Source organism: Lotus japonicus, chromosome 3 (genome assembly GCF_012489685.1).
Source record: "Lotus japonicus ecotype B-129 chromosome 3, LjGifu_v1.2".
NCBI lineage: Eukaryota > Viridiplantae > Streptophyta > Magnoliopsida > Fabales > Fabaceae > Lotus > Lotus japonicus.
Window position 1 is genome coordinate 42,950,771 of NC_080043.1, and position 17,483 is coordinate 42,968,253.

The 17,483-nt window shown below is 40.1% G+C and overlaps 1 protein-coding gene across 1 annotated transcript; it reads right to left on the reverse strand.

Annotated features, from left to right (window-relative positions):
* Positions 1–597, reverse strand: LOC130744185 (uncharacterized). Its single transcript, XM_057596376.1, has one exon. The coding sequence runs from the start codon at positions 595–597 to the stop codon at positions 1–3; it is 597 nt and encodes a 198-aa protein (XP_057452359.1).
* Positions 598–17,483: the final 16,886 nt, after the last annotated feature.

Here is a 17,483-nt window from a genome sequence, read left to right on the forward strand (position 1 = left end):
TTAAGGTGATGAGGAGTGGTTGCTGCTGGCAACTTCAGAGGGAGAGCCAATCTGCAGAGTCTGAGGTACAGAGTTATTGGTCTCAGGGTTTGGTTGAAGAGTTTCAGTCTGAGGATTATCTGGTGAATGGTTGGAGACTGACTCAGCATTCTCTTGAAGAGGAGAAAGAGGATGAGGAGGAGGAGGAGGAGGCATGGAGGCAAGAGGAATTGCCTGGATAGGGAAATCAGGAGGAACCAGAGGTTCTGGCCTAGGTCCAGGGTAGCGGCGAGGACTAGGAACATTGATGAAATGCTCAGGGATTTCAGAGAGCATTTCTCTAGCAATTTGAAAGAATTGCCTAGAGACTTCTGACTTGTTGGATGGAGAAGAAAATGGAACATTTGTGGGAAAGGATACAGATGGAGTAGGAGAGAGGTTGTCACGATCAGAAGGATGACGTGATTGTGGATTGGCAGTGGTTTTATCAGAGTCTTGAAGTTCAGTAACTTGTGGTGCGGAGGTTTGTTGTTCAAAAGCTTGTGGTTCAGAGGTATGTGAATGGTATGGAAGAATGATAGGTGTAGTGGAGGCAGAGGGTTTGTTGGCTTGAAGCATTTTCCAGAGGGGTTCTTCCTCAATGGTAGGTTGAAAGAAGGAGTCTCTAGGGGGTGAAGGGTGAGAGGTTTGTTGATGAATTGGTGATGGTTCAAGATTGGTAGCATCAAGGGTTGCATCAAGCAAATTTAAATCATCATCAGAGAGAGCAGCAAATTTACTTGAAGCTCTTGCTGCAGATCTTGTGATCCTGATGGAGGGTGTAGGTCTAGCATGTTCCTGAGTAGTTTCCACGAGAACTACTTGAGGTGCAATCCTGACCTTCTTGGCCTTCTTCTTAGGCGGTGGAGCATCATCATCATCATTGTCATCAACATTAGAGGGATCCTTCTCCTCAGATGCTTCAACTTGCTTCCTCTTGGTCTTCTTCTTCCTTGGGGACTCAAAGTCCGGAGGCTCTGGAAGATTTCTGAAAAATTTGTTTACATCAATCTCAAAGCCTTGCTGCTTCAGATTCTCAAGATAGTATCTGATTGCCTCTGGATCATCAGCCTTGGACCAGAGAGGATAGTCCTTTAGAGGAATCCTTTTCCTTGGCCTTCCTTCAGCAGTAGCCCTTTGATTCTTGCAACTGGAACCTGTAGCCCTTGCTTGATTCTGGACCCAGAAGCCTTGCAATTGTCTTCTCAGTTATGATGATCCTTTTGCCCAGAATAAAGGATACTACTTGATGCTCATTGCAATCTGCGTGTTTCCATAATTCCTTCACAAGCTTATCATACACAGGACCACTGATCCTTTGAAAATACCCTTCCCAGCCTTGTGCTTGAATCTCAGGACGCAAGTCAAACCCATTTGCAGCAATGACATCAAAATCAAATCTCCATTCAGCAAGAACCTGGAGTTCTTCAGGAGCAAAGCAACAGGTGACCGCACAATGTCTCTGAGAAAGTGGGACAACATCCTCAGCATCTTGCACTTCATGTTGGGCACTCTCAGTCGAACGAGGACGCAGAACAGGACCCACTTGCCCTATTGGAAGACCCACAACCATTCTGGGGAAAACTCTTCCATCGGCGGAATCAGACTTGTCACCGGAGTCAGCTCTTTCTTGATTCACCATTGTTGAGGATGAAGGTTTGGGTAGAAGAGAAAGGGTCGAAAGCGAGAGAGAATTGAAGAAGATAAGGGTTTTGCAAAAGCAAGAGAGAGAAATTAAAACCGAAAGTGATGGGAAACGTGTGTGCATAGTGGTTTTAGAAGGTAACCGTTGTTGATTAAAAAGCAAAGTGAAATCAACGGTTAAAAATTAAAGACATCATTACGAACAGTTAATACACATATCACACGGTGGAGAGAAGTACATCTACACTCATTACAACAGATTGTCAGCACGGGCACAAGGAACGATGTATCATAGCAACTGACACACGTTTACTGTCTTAGTTTCAGAGTAAGCACCAATGGGTACTTAACCTCTGATAGAGTTACCTTCTGAACTAGACATCTTCTGATAGAGAAGCATCGTAGCCAGAGGTTCTGATCCATCTTCATGCTGGACAAAAGTCCATTTTCAGATTTTTCAGAATGAAATTAATCTATCCTCTGCTAAGGGCTTTGTAAAGATATCTGCCCATTGATGGTCAGTATCAACAAACTTCAGAAGAAGTACGCCCTTCTGAACATAATCTCTAGTAAAATGATACTTTACCTCAATGTGTTTTGCCCTTGAATGTAAGATAGGATTCTTACTCAGTGAGATTGCAGCAGTGTTATCACAATAGATTGGGATGTTGCTCTCAAAGATTTGATAATCCTCTAGCTGATGTTTCATCCAGAGCATCTGAGTGCTACAAATGGCTGCTGAGATATACTCTGCCTCTGCAGTGGATAGAGCAATGGTTGATTGCCTCTTGCTTGCCCATGAGACTAAATTGCTTCCCAGAAATTGACAATTTCCAGAAGTGCTTTTTCTCTCAGTTCTATCTCCAGCATAATCAGCATCAGAATAACCTGAAAGCTTATACTCTGATGTTTTCTTATACATCAAACCAAGGTTACTGGTACCTTTCAGATATCTGAGAATTCTCTTAACAGCAGTTAAGTGAGTTTCTCTCGGATCTGATTGGAATCTAGCACACAAATGTACACTAAACAGAATATCTGGCCTAGATGCAGTTAAGTATAAGAGAGAACCTATCATTCCACGATAGAGCTTCAGACATACTTTCCCACTAGCATCTTCTTTCTCCAGAATGCATGTAGGATGCATAGGAGTCTTAGCAATTGTTTATTCTGTCATATTGAACTTCTTCAAAAGTTCCTTTGTATACTTGCTCTGATGGATGTAAGTAGCTTCTGGTTTTTGATCAACTTGTATTCCCAGAAAGTACTTGAGTTCTCCCATCATACTCATTTCAAATTCAGCCTGCATCATCTCAGAAAATTCTTTGTAGAGAGATGGATTAGCAGATCCAAATATAATATCATCAACATAAATTTGCACAATTAAGATATCATCTTTGTAAGCTTTGAAAAAGAGAGTTGTATCTACTTTACCCCTTACAAACTTATTCTCCAGAAGGAATGAGCTTAATCTCTCATACCATGCTCTGGGAGCTTGCTTCAGACCATAGAGGGATTTCTTCAATTTGAAAACATGGTCAGGGTTCTTCTCATCTTCAAAGCCAGGAGGTTGGTGCACGTATACTTCCTTTGAGATGTATGCATTCAGGAAGGCACTCTTAACATCCATCTGATGAAGGATTATGTTGTGATTCATAGAGAATGAGATCAACAATCTGATAGCTTCCAATCTTGCTACTGGAGAAAAGTTTCAGCGTAATCTATTCCTTCTTGCTGATTGTAGCCTTGAGCAACTAGCCTTGCTTTGTTTCTGACTACATCTCCTTTTTCATTTAGCTTGTTTCTGAATACCCATTTAGTTCCAATGATGTGAACATCTTGAGGCTTCTTGACAAGGCTCCAAACATCATTCTTGGAGAATTGATTCAGTTCTTCCTCCATTGCCAAAATCTAGTCTTTGTCTTGAAGAGCTTCATCGATAGATTTTGGTTCAATTAAGGATACCAATCCCTTCAGACTTAGCAGAGTCTCTTCAGAGGGTCTGAATGCTGATCTGGTTCTGACTAGTTCATCTTTGTTTCCAAAAATCAGTTCCTTAGGGTGAGAGGCAATAATTCTGATCTTCTTCTGAAGCTGTGGATCAGAGGGACCAGCTTCTTCTGGTGTAGCTTCCTCGGAAACATCTTCCTCTGGTTCAGCTTCCTCTGGAGCTTTGCCTTTGTCAGAAACACTGATACTCATATGTGCAAATTTTTCAACTAGCTTTGACTGATCGGAGTCAAGCTTATCATCAAATCCAACATGAATAGATTCTTCAATAGTTTTAGCATCAGTATTATAAATTCTAAAACCTTTAGATCGTTCAGAGTAACCAAGTAATAGACATTTAGAAGATATAGAATCAAACTTATGTAATCTATCCTTAGTATTCAGAGCATAGCAAACACAACCAAAAGGATGAAAATAAGAAATGTTGGGTTCTACTTTCTTCCACAATTCATAAGGAGTCTTATTCAGAATTGGTCTCACAGAGATTCTGTTCTGAATGTAACATGCTGTGTTTACTGCCTCTGCCCAAAAGTGCTTTGCCATGTCAGTTTCTTGAAGCATGGTTCTAGCCATCTCTTGAAGAGTTCTGTTCTTCCTCTCAACTACCCCATTTTGTTGAGGAGTTCTAGGACAAGAGAAATCATGTGCAATTCCATAGGAATCAAACAGACTCTCAAACTTGTCATTCTCAAACTCTCCACCATGATCACTTCTGACACGCACAATCCTACAAGCCTTCTCGTTTTGCACTTGGGCTATGAAGGTAGAGAACACAGAATGAGACTCATCCTTGCGGGATAGAAACTTTACCCATGTCCAGCGGCTATAGTCATCAACGATAACCATCCCATATCGTTTGCCACCTATAGACTCAGTTTTCACTGGTCCAAAAAGGTCGACATGCAGAAGTTCCAACGGCCTTGAGGTGGAAACAACATTCTTAGCCTTAAACGGGACTTTGGTAAATTTGCCCTTCTGACATGCTTCACAAAGAGCGTCTGAAGCGAACTTCAGAGTGGGTAAGCCCCTGACAAGGTCAAGCTTACTCAGCTGAGAAATCTTTCTCATACTGGCATGCCCTAACCATCTATGCCATACCCATTGCTCTTCGTTAATAGAAAGAAGACACTTCACCTCTGAGTTTCCAACTCAGACAATCTGATCTTATAAGTGTTGTTCCTCCTCTTGCTGTTAAACAGAACAGAGCCATCGATCTGACTTACAGCCCTGCAGGACTTTTGATTGAAGATAATATCATAACCCTTGTCAGCTAATTGACTTATAGACAATAAGTTATGATTTAAGTCATCTACCAACAGAACATTATCAATGCATGGACTATCATCTACACCAATAGTACCAGAACCAACAATTTTACCCTTCTCATTTCCTCCTAAGCCAACTTCGCCTCCAGGCTTAAGTTTTAGCTCTTGGAACATACGCCTTTCTCCCGTCATGTGACGTGAGCATCCACTGTCCAGATACCATGATTGGTGTTTCAGTGGAGCGATCAAGGATATCTGCAACATAGATAATCTTACCCTTAGGTACCCATTTTCTGGGTCCTTTCTTGTTAGTTACCCCAGAGGTTCTGATGACCTTGGGTTTCTCGACATGATAGTGTAAAGGAATTTTAGCATGATATTTGTGCATGGAGAAGGTTCCCTTTTTCAGAGGGGGGTCAGCAGATTTAGCATGCAATGGTTCAGGCAATATAGTACCAGTGGGTACAAAATGTTCATACAGAGGTTTGGCCTTGGGCATAGGAGGCTCATTTCTACTGGGTTTAGAATAGCCAATGCCACACATTCCATTTCTGCTTACGCCATAGATCATTGAAGCCATTAAGCTTCTATCTATGCTTTTAGCTAGGAATCTTTGAAAGGATTTTTTATATTTGGATTCATTCTTCATATCAGAGGCATCACAAGCAATAACTTCTTCTAACTTAGTAATTTGGTTCTTAAGCACAGAGTTAGAGTTTACTAAAGCATGATTGTTTTCTTTAAGCTCAGAAATAATTTTATCATGTTCAGTAGAAGTTTTGGTGATAGTAGAGAATTCCTTTTTCAACCTTTTATGCTTAGTCAATAGAGAGTTATATCTATCCATGATATCAGACAAAGCACATTTAAGTTCAGAAGTTGAGAAGGAAGCAAATACCTCATTTTCATCATCAGAGTTTATGTCTTCCTCTGATACAGATTCAGAGTTAGTTGTTTCTTTTGACTCTTCTTGCTTGTGCTTGACAATGGTCATGAGTCCTTCCATAAATTCTCCATCAGAGTTAACATCTTCTGACTCTGATTCATCAAAGGTCACCATCAGACCTTTCTTAGCCTTGAAATGCTTCTTTGACTTCTTGTCCTTTTTCAGCTTTGGACAATCATTTTTGTAGTGCTCTGGTTCCTTGCATTCAAAGCATGTGACTTCCTTTGATGAAGACTTCTTCTGACGAGGTGAAGATTCATACTTACCTTTAGCCTTTCCAGAGCCTTTGAACTTGCTCTGCCTGTGCTTCCAGAGGCGGTTGAGCCTTCTGGAGATCAGAGTCAACTCATCATCATCAGAATCTTCAGAAGCTTCTTCAGATTCTTCTGCTTCTGCTTGAAGAGCCTTAGCCTTTTCAGATTTGGATTTCAAGGCGATAGACTTCTTCTTCTGATCTTGATGTTCAGCACGCTTCAGTTCATGGCACTTTAGTATACTTATGAGTTCTTCCTGACTCATCTGATTAACATCTCTTGTAAGCTCAAAGGAAGTTATCAAAGGCATCCAGCTTTCAGGAAGACCTCTAAGAATCCTTATGACATGATCAGCAGTTGTGTAGCTCTTGTTGAGGGGTCTAATTCCAGCAATGAGTAACTGAAATCTAGAGAACATGTCCTCAATGGACTCACTGGCTTCCATTTGGAAGGATTCATACTTTCTGATTAAGGACAATGCCTTTGACTCCTTCACCTGCTTGTTTCCTTCATGGGTCATCTTCAAGGAATCAAAGATACCCTTTGCATACTCACGATCTGTAATCTTTTGATATTCTTCATAAGAAATGGCACTTAGAAGAATAGTTCTAGCTTTATGATGCAGTGAGTAAAGTCTTTTCTGCTCAGCGGACATCTCAGATCTGGGAATCTTCTTGCCATCAATATCAACAGGACGCTCGTAGCCATCCACAATGATATCCCAGAGATCTCCATCAAAGCCCAGAAAAAAGCTTTCAATCCTGTCTTTCCAGTACTCAAATCTTTGACCATCAAACACAGGAGGCTTTGCACTATAAACATATTTTTGCAATTCGCTGGTGGTAGTCATCTCAGTTTTTCACACCGGCCCGGATCACTGAACATCATTAGGTGTGGTAATCAGAACTTGCGCTCTGATACCAATTGAAGGTATAAAAACGATAGACAGGGGGGGGGGGTTTGAATAGCATTTTAAAACTTAAAACTTAACCCGCTTGAGATTTAAACAGATCTCTTCGATCGCCAAAATAAATGTGCAGAGATAAGAGATAAGAAAAGCACACAAATGATTTTATCCTGGTTCACTTGATAAATCCCTCAAGCTAATCCAGCCCACCCGTTAAGGTGATTTCTTCCTTCTTAGAATGAAGGCAATCCACTAATCAGAGTTTGTTACAACTGCACTTGCTACCTGCAAAGTGACTAACAATACAATGACTTAGCTAACACTAAGATTCACTCTCTTAGACTTCTCTAGAATCCGATCAACCTTGATCTCCTAAAGGTAAAACAAACAACAGTTTGAGAATATTTGGTTTACAAATGAATGCTTCTTGAAAAGCTAATGGTAAACACACTTAGTTCTATTGAAGAAAGATTGCTAAGAAGATTTGAATATTGCTTGCGCGTATATGTTTTTTTTAGGCGAAATCTTTCAGTCTTCAGCCTTTTTATATACTCCAAGGATTAGGGTTTGAACGTTGCATGGGAATGCTCCCGTTGGAGGGCAGATCTGGGTTTTCCAGCTTCTGCTGTGGCTGAGAACGTTAGGTTAGGTCGTCAGGATAGTACACTGCTTTTGTACTTTGGATAGTGACATGACCTTTAACCTTGTTGACTTCTGATCAGAGGGATGCTTCGTGTTGGAACTTGTGAAGCTTGTTGATCAGAGTCAGAGGGAAGCATGGATCCTCTGACCGTTGTAACTTCTGATTCTGAACCCAGAGGAGAAACACTTGGTCTTCAGAGCCAGCTTGCTTCTGGACTTCAGAGTCTTCACTTTTCAGCTTCTGGATCTTCAGAGCATCAAGACCATCAGAGCTTCTGGACCATCAAAGCGTCTGGGTTTTCAGATGGTCTGGATCTTCAGAACTTCAAGTGAGCTGAGTCCACATCAGAGCTTAACTATCTTCAGATCTTCTGAAGCTTTTCTACTGTTCAGATTGAACATAGAGATTGCGAAAGCGTTGCTAGGGTTACTCTTTAAGCAAAGTGCTTCTGATTTGTGTGAGATTATATCAAGGTCAGAGCCTGTCATGGACACACTCAGAAAACACGTTAGAGTACCATAATTGATCTTACATTTATATGACAGGCTCTGACTCTGGTCTAACTACACACAAATCAGAAGCACAATGCTTACCTACGCAACGCTTTCGCACTTACTATGTTCAATCTGTACAATAGAATATGCTTCAGAAGATCTGAAGATAGTTAAGCTCTGATATGGATTCAGATCACTTGAAGTTCTGAAGACCAGAAGTTCTGAAGGTCCAGACGTTCTGAAGGTCCAGACGCTCTGATAGTCTAGAAGTTCTGAAGGTCCAGAAGCTGAGAAGTGAAGACTCTGATGTCCAAGAGTAAGTTGGCTCTGAAGACCAAGCTATCCCTACTCTGAGGTCCAGATGCAGAGGATACGAAGGTCAGAGGATTCAAGCTTCCCTCTTACTCTGATCACCAAGCTTCACAAGTTCCAACATGAAGCGTCACTCTGATCAGAAGTCTTGTAGGTTAAAGGTCAAGTCGCTATTCAAGTACAAAAGCAATTGTACTATTCCTGACAACCTTACCTACCAAGTTCAGCCACAGCAGAACCTGGAATTCCCAGATCTGCCCTCCAACGGTAGCATCCCATGCAAACCCTAATCCTTGGAGTATATAAAGAGGCTGAAGATGAAAGATGCCGCTAAGAAACTTTGTTGAAGCTCAAGCAATATTCAAACATTCTCTTAGAAATCTTTCTTCAACGAATTACATTGTGTTTACTTTAGCTTTCTGAGAAGCATTTCCTTGTAAACTCAAAACTCTTAAACAGTTGTTTGTTTTCCTTAAGGAGACCAAGGTTGTTTAGATCCTTGAGAAGACTAAGAGAGTGAATCTTAGTGATAGCTAAGTCATTTTATTGTTAGTCACTTTGCAGGTTGCAAGTGCAGTTGTAACAAACTTTGATTAGTGGATTGCCTTCATTCTAAGAAGGAAGAAATCACCTTAACGGGTGGACTGGACTAGCTTCAGGGATTAATCAAGTGAACCAGGATAAAATCACTGTGTGCTTTCCTCTTCTCTTATCTTGCACTTCACATTACAAGTTCGAGATATTTGTCAAAATCTCAAGTCGGAAAGTTTTAATCTGAAAACGCTATTCAAACCCCCCTTTCTATCGTTTTTCATACCTTCAAAGTGCCCCTAGGCGAGGGCCCCTGGGGTCTCGCCCAGTCCATTGTTGATTATATAATTATGTTATGATTCATTTTAAGTATGAGTGTTAATTTTTTCTCCATGAATCCCTTTCTCATCATTTTTTCTCCATGAATCTCTTTCTCATGCTTGTTTGCAGCCAAATACATGTGGGGCTACCTATCTAGTTAATTTTCAATTTGAAAATTGGTTTGGATCAAGATTTGGGAAGATCACAGATCGTGAGTATGCTAAGGGTATCTTTGAGTCCTTGAAGATGACCCATGAAGGAAACAAGAAGGTGAAAGAATCAAAGGCCTTGTCTTTGATCAAGAAGTATGAATCCTTCCTAATGGAATCCAACGAGTCCATTGAGGATATGTTTTCCAGATTTCAGTTGATTATTCCTGGAATAAGACCTCTCAACAAAAGCTACACAACTGCCGATCATATCATAAGGATCCTTAGAGGTCTTCCTAAAAGCTGGATGCCTTTGATAACTTCCTTGGAGCTCACAAGAGATGTTGAGCGAATGAATTTAGAAGAACTCATGAGCATACCGAAGTGTCATGAACTGAAGCGTGCAGAACATCTGAATCTATGGAAGAAGTCTATAGCCTTGAAGTCCAAATCTGAAAAGTCAAAAGCTCTCCAAGTTGAAGCAGAAGAATCTGAAGAAACCTCTGAAGATTCTGATGAAGATGAGCTGACTCTGATCTCCAGATAGCTCAATCGCATCTGGAAGCACAAGCAGAGCAAGTACAGAGGCCCTGGAAAGGCCAAAGGAAAGCATGAATCTTCATCTAGTCAGAAGAATCCTTCATCAAAGGAAGTCACATGCTTTGAATGCAAAGAACCAGGGCACTACGAGAGTGACTGTCCAAAGCTGAAAAAGGACAAGAAGCCAAAGAAGCATTTCAAAGCTAAAAAGGGTCTGATGGTGACTTTTGATGAATTAGAGTCAGAGGATGTTGACTCAGATGGAGAAGTTGTTGAAGGACTCATGGCTATTGTCAAGGACAAAGGAGCAGTGTCAAAAGATGCAACTAACTCTGAATCTGCATCAGAGGAAGATCCTAACTCAGACGATGAAAATGAGGTATTCGCTTCTTTGTCTGAAATTATGGATAAGTATAACTCTCTATTGACTAAGAATAAAAAGTTGAAAAAGGATTTCTCTGCTGCTTCTAAGACTTCAATTGAATATGGAAAAGTGTTTCTGAATTAAAAGAGAATAATCATGCTTTAGTGAAATCCAACTCTGTGCTTAAAAATCAGATTGCTAAGTTAGAAGAAGTTGTTGCTTGTGATGCCTCTGATGTTAAGAATGAATCCAAATATGAAAAATCTTTTAAAAGACTCCTAGCTAAAAGCGTAGACAGAAGCTTAATGGCTTCAATGATCTATGGCGTAAGCAGAAATGGAATATATGGCATTGGCTATTCTAGACCTAGTAGAAATGAGCCTCCTATGCCTAAAGTTAAACCTCTGTATGGACATTTTGTACCCTCTGGTACTATATTGCTTGAACCTTTGCCTGATAAAGTTGCTAACCCTCCTCTCAAAAAGTGAACTTTCTCTATGTCTAAATATCATGCTCAAATTCCTTTACACTATCATGTTGAGAAACCCAAGGTTGTCAGAACCTCTAAGGTAACTAACAAAAGAGGACCCAAAAAATGGGTACCTAAGGATAAGATTATCTATGTTGCAGATATCCTTGATCGCTCCACTGAAACACCAATCATGGTATCTGGACAGTGGATGCTCGCGTCACATAACGGGAGAAAGGCGTATGTTTCGAGAGCTAAAACTTAAGCCTGGAGGCGAAGTTGGCTTTGGTGGCAACGAGAAGGGTAAAATTGTTGGTTCTGGTACTATTGGTGTTGATAATAGTCCATGCATTGATAATGTTCTGTTGGTAGATGGTTTAACTCACAACTTATTGTCAATAAGTCAATTAGCTGACAAGGGTTATGATGTTATTTTCAATCAAAAGTCTTGCAGAGCTGTAAGTCAGATCGATGGCTCTGTTCTGTTTAACAGCAAGAGGAGGAACAACACTTATAAGATCAGATTATCTGAGTTGGAAGCTCCGAGTGTAAAGTGCCTTCTTTCTGTTAATGATGAGCAATGGGTATGGCATAGACGGTTAGGGCATGCCAGTATGAGAAAGATTTCTCAGCTGAGTATGCTTGACCTTGTCAGGGGCTTACCCTCTCTGAAGTTCTCTTCAGACGCTCTTTGTGAAGCATGTCAGAAAGGAAAATTTACAAAAGTCTCGTTTAAGGCAAAGAATGTTGTTTCCACCTCAAGGCCGTTGGAACTTCTGCATATCGACCTATTTTGACCAGTGAAAACTGAGTCTATAGGTGGCAAGAGATATGGGATGGTCATTGTTGACGACTATAGCCACTGGACATGGGTAAAAATTTTATCCCGCAAGGATGAGTCTCATTCTGTGTTCTCTACCTTTATTGCCCAAGTGCAAAACGAGAAGGCTTGCAGGATTGTGTGTGTCAGAAGTGATCATGGTTGGAGAGTTTGAGAATGACAAGTTTGAGAGTCTGTTTGATTCCTATGGAATTGCACATGATTTCTCTTGTCCTAGAACTCCTCAACAAAATGGTGTTGTTGAGAGGAAGAATATAACTCTTCAGGAGATGGCTAGAACCATGCTTCAAGAAACTGACATGGCAAAGCACTTTTGGGCTGAGGCAGTAAACACAACATGTTACATTCAGAACAGGATCTCTATCAGACCAATTCTGAATAAGACTCCTTATGAATTGTGAACGAATATAAAGCCCAACATTTCTTACTTTCATCCTTTTAGTTGTGTTAGCTATGTTCTGAATACTAAGGAAAATTTGCATAAGTTTGATTCTAAATCTTCTAAATGTATATTACTTGGTTACTCTGATCGTTCTAAAGGTTTTAGAATTTATAATACTAATGCTAAAACTATTGAAGAATCTATTCATGTTAGATTTGATGATAAGCTTGACTCTGATTAGTCAAAGCTAGTTGAAAAGTTTGCAGATATGAGTTTAAATGTTTCTGATAAAGGCAAAGCTCCAGAGGAAGCTAAGCTAGAGGCAGACTCTCCAGAGGAAGCCGGTCCCTCTGATTCACAGCTTCAGAAGAAGAGTAGAATTATGGCCTCTCATCCTAAAGAGTTGATTCTGGGTAACAAAGATGAACCAGTCAGAACCAGATCAGCATTCTGACCCTCTGAAGAGACTCTGCTTAGTCTGAAAGGATTGGTATCCTTAATTGAACCAAAGTCAATTGATGAAGCTCTTCAGGACAAAGACTGGGTTCTGACAATGGAAGAAGAACTGAATCAATTCTCCAAGAATGATGTTTGGAATCTTGTCAAGAAACCACAAGATACTCACATCATTGGAACCAAATGGGTTTTCAGAAACAAGCTGAATGAAAAAGGAGATGTAGTCAGAAACAAAGCAAGGCTAGTTGCTCAAGGCTACAGTCAGCAAGAAGGAAAAGATTATACTGAAACTTTTGCTCCAGTAGCAAGATTGGAAGCTATCAGACAGCTGATCTCTTTCTCAGTGAATCACAACATAATTATTCACCAAATGGATGTTAAAAGTGCCTTCCTTAATGGATACATCTCAGAGGAAGTATATGTGCACCAACCTCCTGGTTTTGAAGATGAGAAGAACCCTGACCATGTTTTCAAATTGAAGAAATCTATCTATGGTCTGAAGCAAGCTCCCAGAGCATGGTATGAGAGACTAAGCTCATTCCTTCTGGAAAATGAGTTTGTAAGGGGTAAAGTCGATACAACTCTCTTTTGCAAAACTTACAAAGATGATATCTTAATTGTGCAAATTTATGTTGATGATATTATATTTGGATCTGCTAATCCATCTCTTTGCAAGGAATTTTCTGAGATGATGCAGGCTGAATTTGAAATGAGTATGATGGGAGAACTTAGGTACTTTCTGGGAATACAAGTTGATCAAAAACCAGAAGCAACATACATCCATCAGAGCAAGTACACAAAGGAACTTCTGAAAAAGTTCAATATGACAGAATCTACGATTGCTAAAACTCCTATGCATCCCACATGCATTCTGGAGAAAGTCAGAAGCTCTATTGTGGTATGATAGGTTCACTTCTATACTTAACATCATCTAGGCCAGATATTATGTTCAGTGTACATTTATGTGCTAGATTCCAATCAGATCCGAGAGAAACTCACTTAACTGCTGTTAAGAGAATTCTCAGATATCTGAAAGGTGTCACTAACCTTGGCTTGATGTATAAGAAAACATTAGAGTATAAGCTTTCAGGTTACTGTGATGCTGATTATGCTAGAGATAGAACAGAAAGGAAAAGTACTTCTGGAAATTGTCAATTTCTGGGAAGTAACTTAGTCTCATGGGCAAGCAAGAGGCAATCTACTATTGCACTATCCACTGCAGAGGCATAATATATCTCAGCAGCTATTTGCAGTACTCAGATGCTCTGGACGAAACATCAATTAGAAGATTATCAAATCCTTGAGAGCAATATCCCAATCTACTGTGATAATACTGCTGCAATCTCACTCAGTAAGAATCCAATCTTACATTCAAGGACAAAACACATTGAGGTAAAGTATCACTTTATTAGAGACTATGTTCAAAAGGGCGTACTTCTTCTGAAGTTTGTTGATACTGACCATCAATGGGCAGATATCTTTACAAAGCCCTTAGCAGAGGATAGATTTAATTTTATACTGAAAAATCTGAATATGGACTTTTGTCCAGTATGAAGATGGATTAGAACCTCTGACTATGATGCTTCCTTATCAGAAGATGTCTAGTTCAGAAGGTAACTTTTGAAGGTATGAAAAACGGTAGAAAGGGGGGGGGGTTTGAATAACGTTTTCAAGATAAAGCTTCCACCTTAAAGATTTTGACAAATCTTTCGAGACCTTAAGAGATAAGAGATAGAAAAGCACACAAGGATTTTATCCTGGTTCACTTGATAAATCACTCAAGCTAATCCAGTCCACCCGTTAAGGTGATTTCTTCCTTCTTAGAATGAAGGCAATCCACTAATCAGGTAAGAGTTACAACTGCACTTGAAACCTACAAGTGACTAACAATTACACTGACTTAGCTCACACTAAGATTCACTCTCTTAGTCTTCTCTAGGATCTGATCAACCTTGATCTCCTAAAGGAACTAAACAAACTGTTTAACAAAGAATGTTTACAAGAGATTTGCTTCTGAAAAGCTAATAGTAAACACAATGAAATTCAGATGAAAGAATGCTTGAAGGTTTTGAATATGGCTTATGCTTGTGTGAATTCTTCCAACCGCATCTTTCAATCTTCAGTCTCTATTTATACTCCAAGGATTAGGGTTTGAACGCTGCATGGAAATGCTACCGTTGGAGGGCAGTTCTGGAAAATCCAGCTTCTGCTGTGTCTGAGACTGTTAGGTAGGTCGTCAGGATAGTACTGTTGCTTTTGTACTTTGAAAGTGACTTGACCTTTAGACCTAGGAGACTTCTGATCAGGGGAATGCTTCATGTTGGAACTTGTGAAGCCGGTTGATCAGAGTCAGAGGGAAAGCACAGATCCTCTGACCGTTGTATCTTCTGATTCTGAACTCAGAGGGAAGTACATGGTCTTCAGAGTTTCTTGCTTCTGGACATCAGAGTTTCCACTATTCAGCTTCTGGATCTTCAGAGTCTTCTACACCATCAGAACATCTGAGCCTTCAGTGTTTCTTGGTTGTCAAAACTTCTGGATCTTCAGAGCTTCTAGTGACTGAGTCCACATAAGAGTTTGTGTAGCTTCAGAACTTCTGAAGCTTTTCCACTGTTCATATTGAACATGGTCAATGCGAAAGCGTTGCTTGGGTCACTCTTTATGCACAGTGCTTCTGATTTGTGTGAGACTGAATCAAGGTCAGAGACTGAAAATAGCACACTCTGAAAAACACGTTAGAGTACCACAATTGTTCATATCAAAAGGTTAACTTGTAATCATCAAAACATAGAGTTGTACTACTACATCAAAACTTGATCTTACAATCTCCCCCTTTTTCATGATGACAAAACTAAGGTTTTTGATGAACAATTCTTAAACATTAAACTGAATTCACTCAGAGTTTAGAGATATAGAATAAGACTTATCCTGATGTGAATAGTTTATCTTGCTCATTCTGAATTCAAGTCACAGCTTGATTCTGAGCTTAGCTCCCCCTGAATCTAATACTTGTTGAAAACGTTAGAAAAGTCTAGATTCTGAGCTAAATAAAATAAGAGTTCAGAGTGAAAAACTTAAGACATAGATGAAATAGAGTAATCAGAGCGCATAAGTTATCAGAGTCAACGGACAAGGTATCAGAGTGTTGGGTATCAGAGTCAAACTAAAATCACTTCAGAAGAAGTGAAATGTATTCCTTGTATTTGCCCAGTGACACACCTATGGTCATAAAGGTGGAACTCTTAAATTCTCCAAAAGAAAAATAAATCACACTAACACATTTTACACATCAAAAACTGGGTTGTACTCCCCCTTTTTGTCATAAGCAAAAAGCTTGGGGTGTGAAAAACTTAGCTTGAAGTACCAGGTACTCCCACTTAGAGAAGGTCTAAGTTTTAAGAAAATTAAAACGATGCATGAATCAGAGTTAGGCGAAATAAATAGAAGAGTTAATGCACAAGAGGAACGTTTACCACCGGCCAAGGGAGTAAAGACAAGATCAGTTACCAAGAACTGAACCTCGAGAAACTGTAGGGGCATTAACTTTCAGAGAGAAAGTGAAGCCTATATAAAGCGATGGAGAATGGGGTAAGCTTCACACTCGATCAATTTCATAAACAGAAATGGCTTCATACATGGTTGCACTAGAAGAGCTCAGAAGGAAGGCCTTTGAGGAGGACTTGTTCCTTAACATAAGGCATCCAAAGGGTACAAAAACCATATCAGAGCTGATGTAAGGCCCTAAGTTCAATTTGGAACAATTTTATGAAAGTTTGAATAAAATTGAAGTTTTAGCTAATGTTTGATAACTGGCAGATTAGAACTGTCAACTTGTGTAAATTTTTAGAGGGTCTTAACGACTTCATTTGGGAAAACGTCCTTCATGAGAGTTGTAGTTCTTCAAGTCTAGAAAATTCTCCAAGTGGTTTCGAGTCAATCCGATATCTGTAGCTTCAGATATCCCCGTTTTAGTGAGCAAAGGTCCAGCTGCCCAGACCTTACGAGCTCTAACTTAAAACTTTGGGCTTAAGCCTTGGTTAATGCGTTATTTGGGTTGGTTAGTGAACTTATGAGATCATGATCAGGAGATTAAGAAGAGGCTAAGTGGGCCAAGTGACTTGGATGAGAAGGAAGGAGCTAGGGCTATGAAAATCCTAGCCCATTAGTGGTGATGCCGCAGCCCTTGCAAAGGGAAAAGGGAGGAAGATTCTGACTTTTTTTCTGAAGTAAAGAGTGATTAGTTCCAATTAAACCCTGTCCCCTCTGACTTAAATCAGCATTAAACCCAAAAACCACAACCCTAGCCCACTATTTTCCCTTGACCGCCAGTTTTGTAAGTAAAAGGGGAGAGAAAAATCAATTTCTCTTTCTTTCTTTCATACTTCAGAAAAACAGAAGCTAATCACGTAAACACACCCTCATCTCCTTCATCTTGCTCCAAGAACCACCACCATCCAAGCCACCGCCGGCCACCATCACCACCCATAACACCTTGCGCGTGAAGGAGGAGCTGCGAGAGGAAAGGGAACCGCGAAGAGGGGGAGAAGAAGGACGTGGACAGCAAGCCTTTTGATCTTGAATCTTCATCTTTTCTTTCTTTTCAGGCCATTAACCCAAGGTAAGGGCTGGTTCTAGGAATGGGTAGGTTCTTTAGGGAATATGCCATGAATTGCCATGAGAAACAACTTGAGTTTTGGACTGTTTTTGCATGATTTCCTGTACATGCTTGCTTGCTGGAATTTTTCTCTTGAATAGCCATGAATATGATCCTCAAACGTTGTTTATGATCTGAATCTATGATTTTATGTGAGTTGCCATGGTATTTGTTAAGTTTTGTGCTATTTTGCACTTGTTATAGCATGATCCTTGCTAAATGTTTGGTTCTGAAATTTTGAGTGGATATTTGGGTTGTTGGGGCTGTACCAAGATTGCCATGA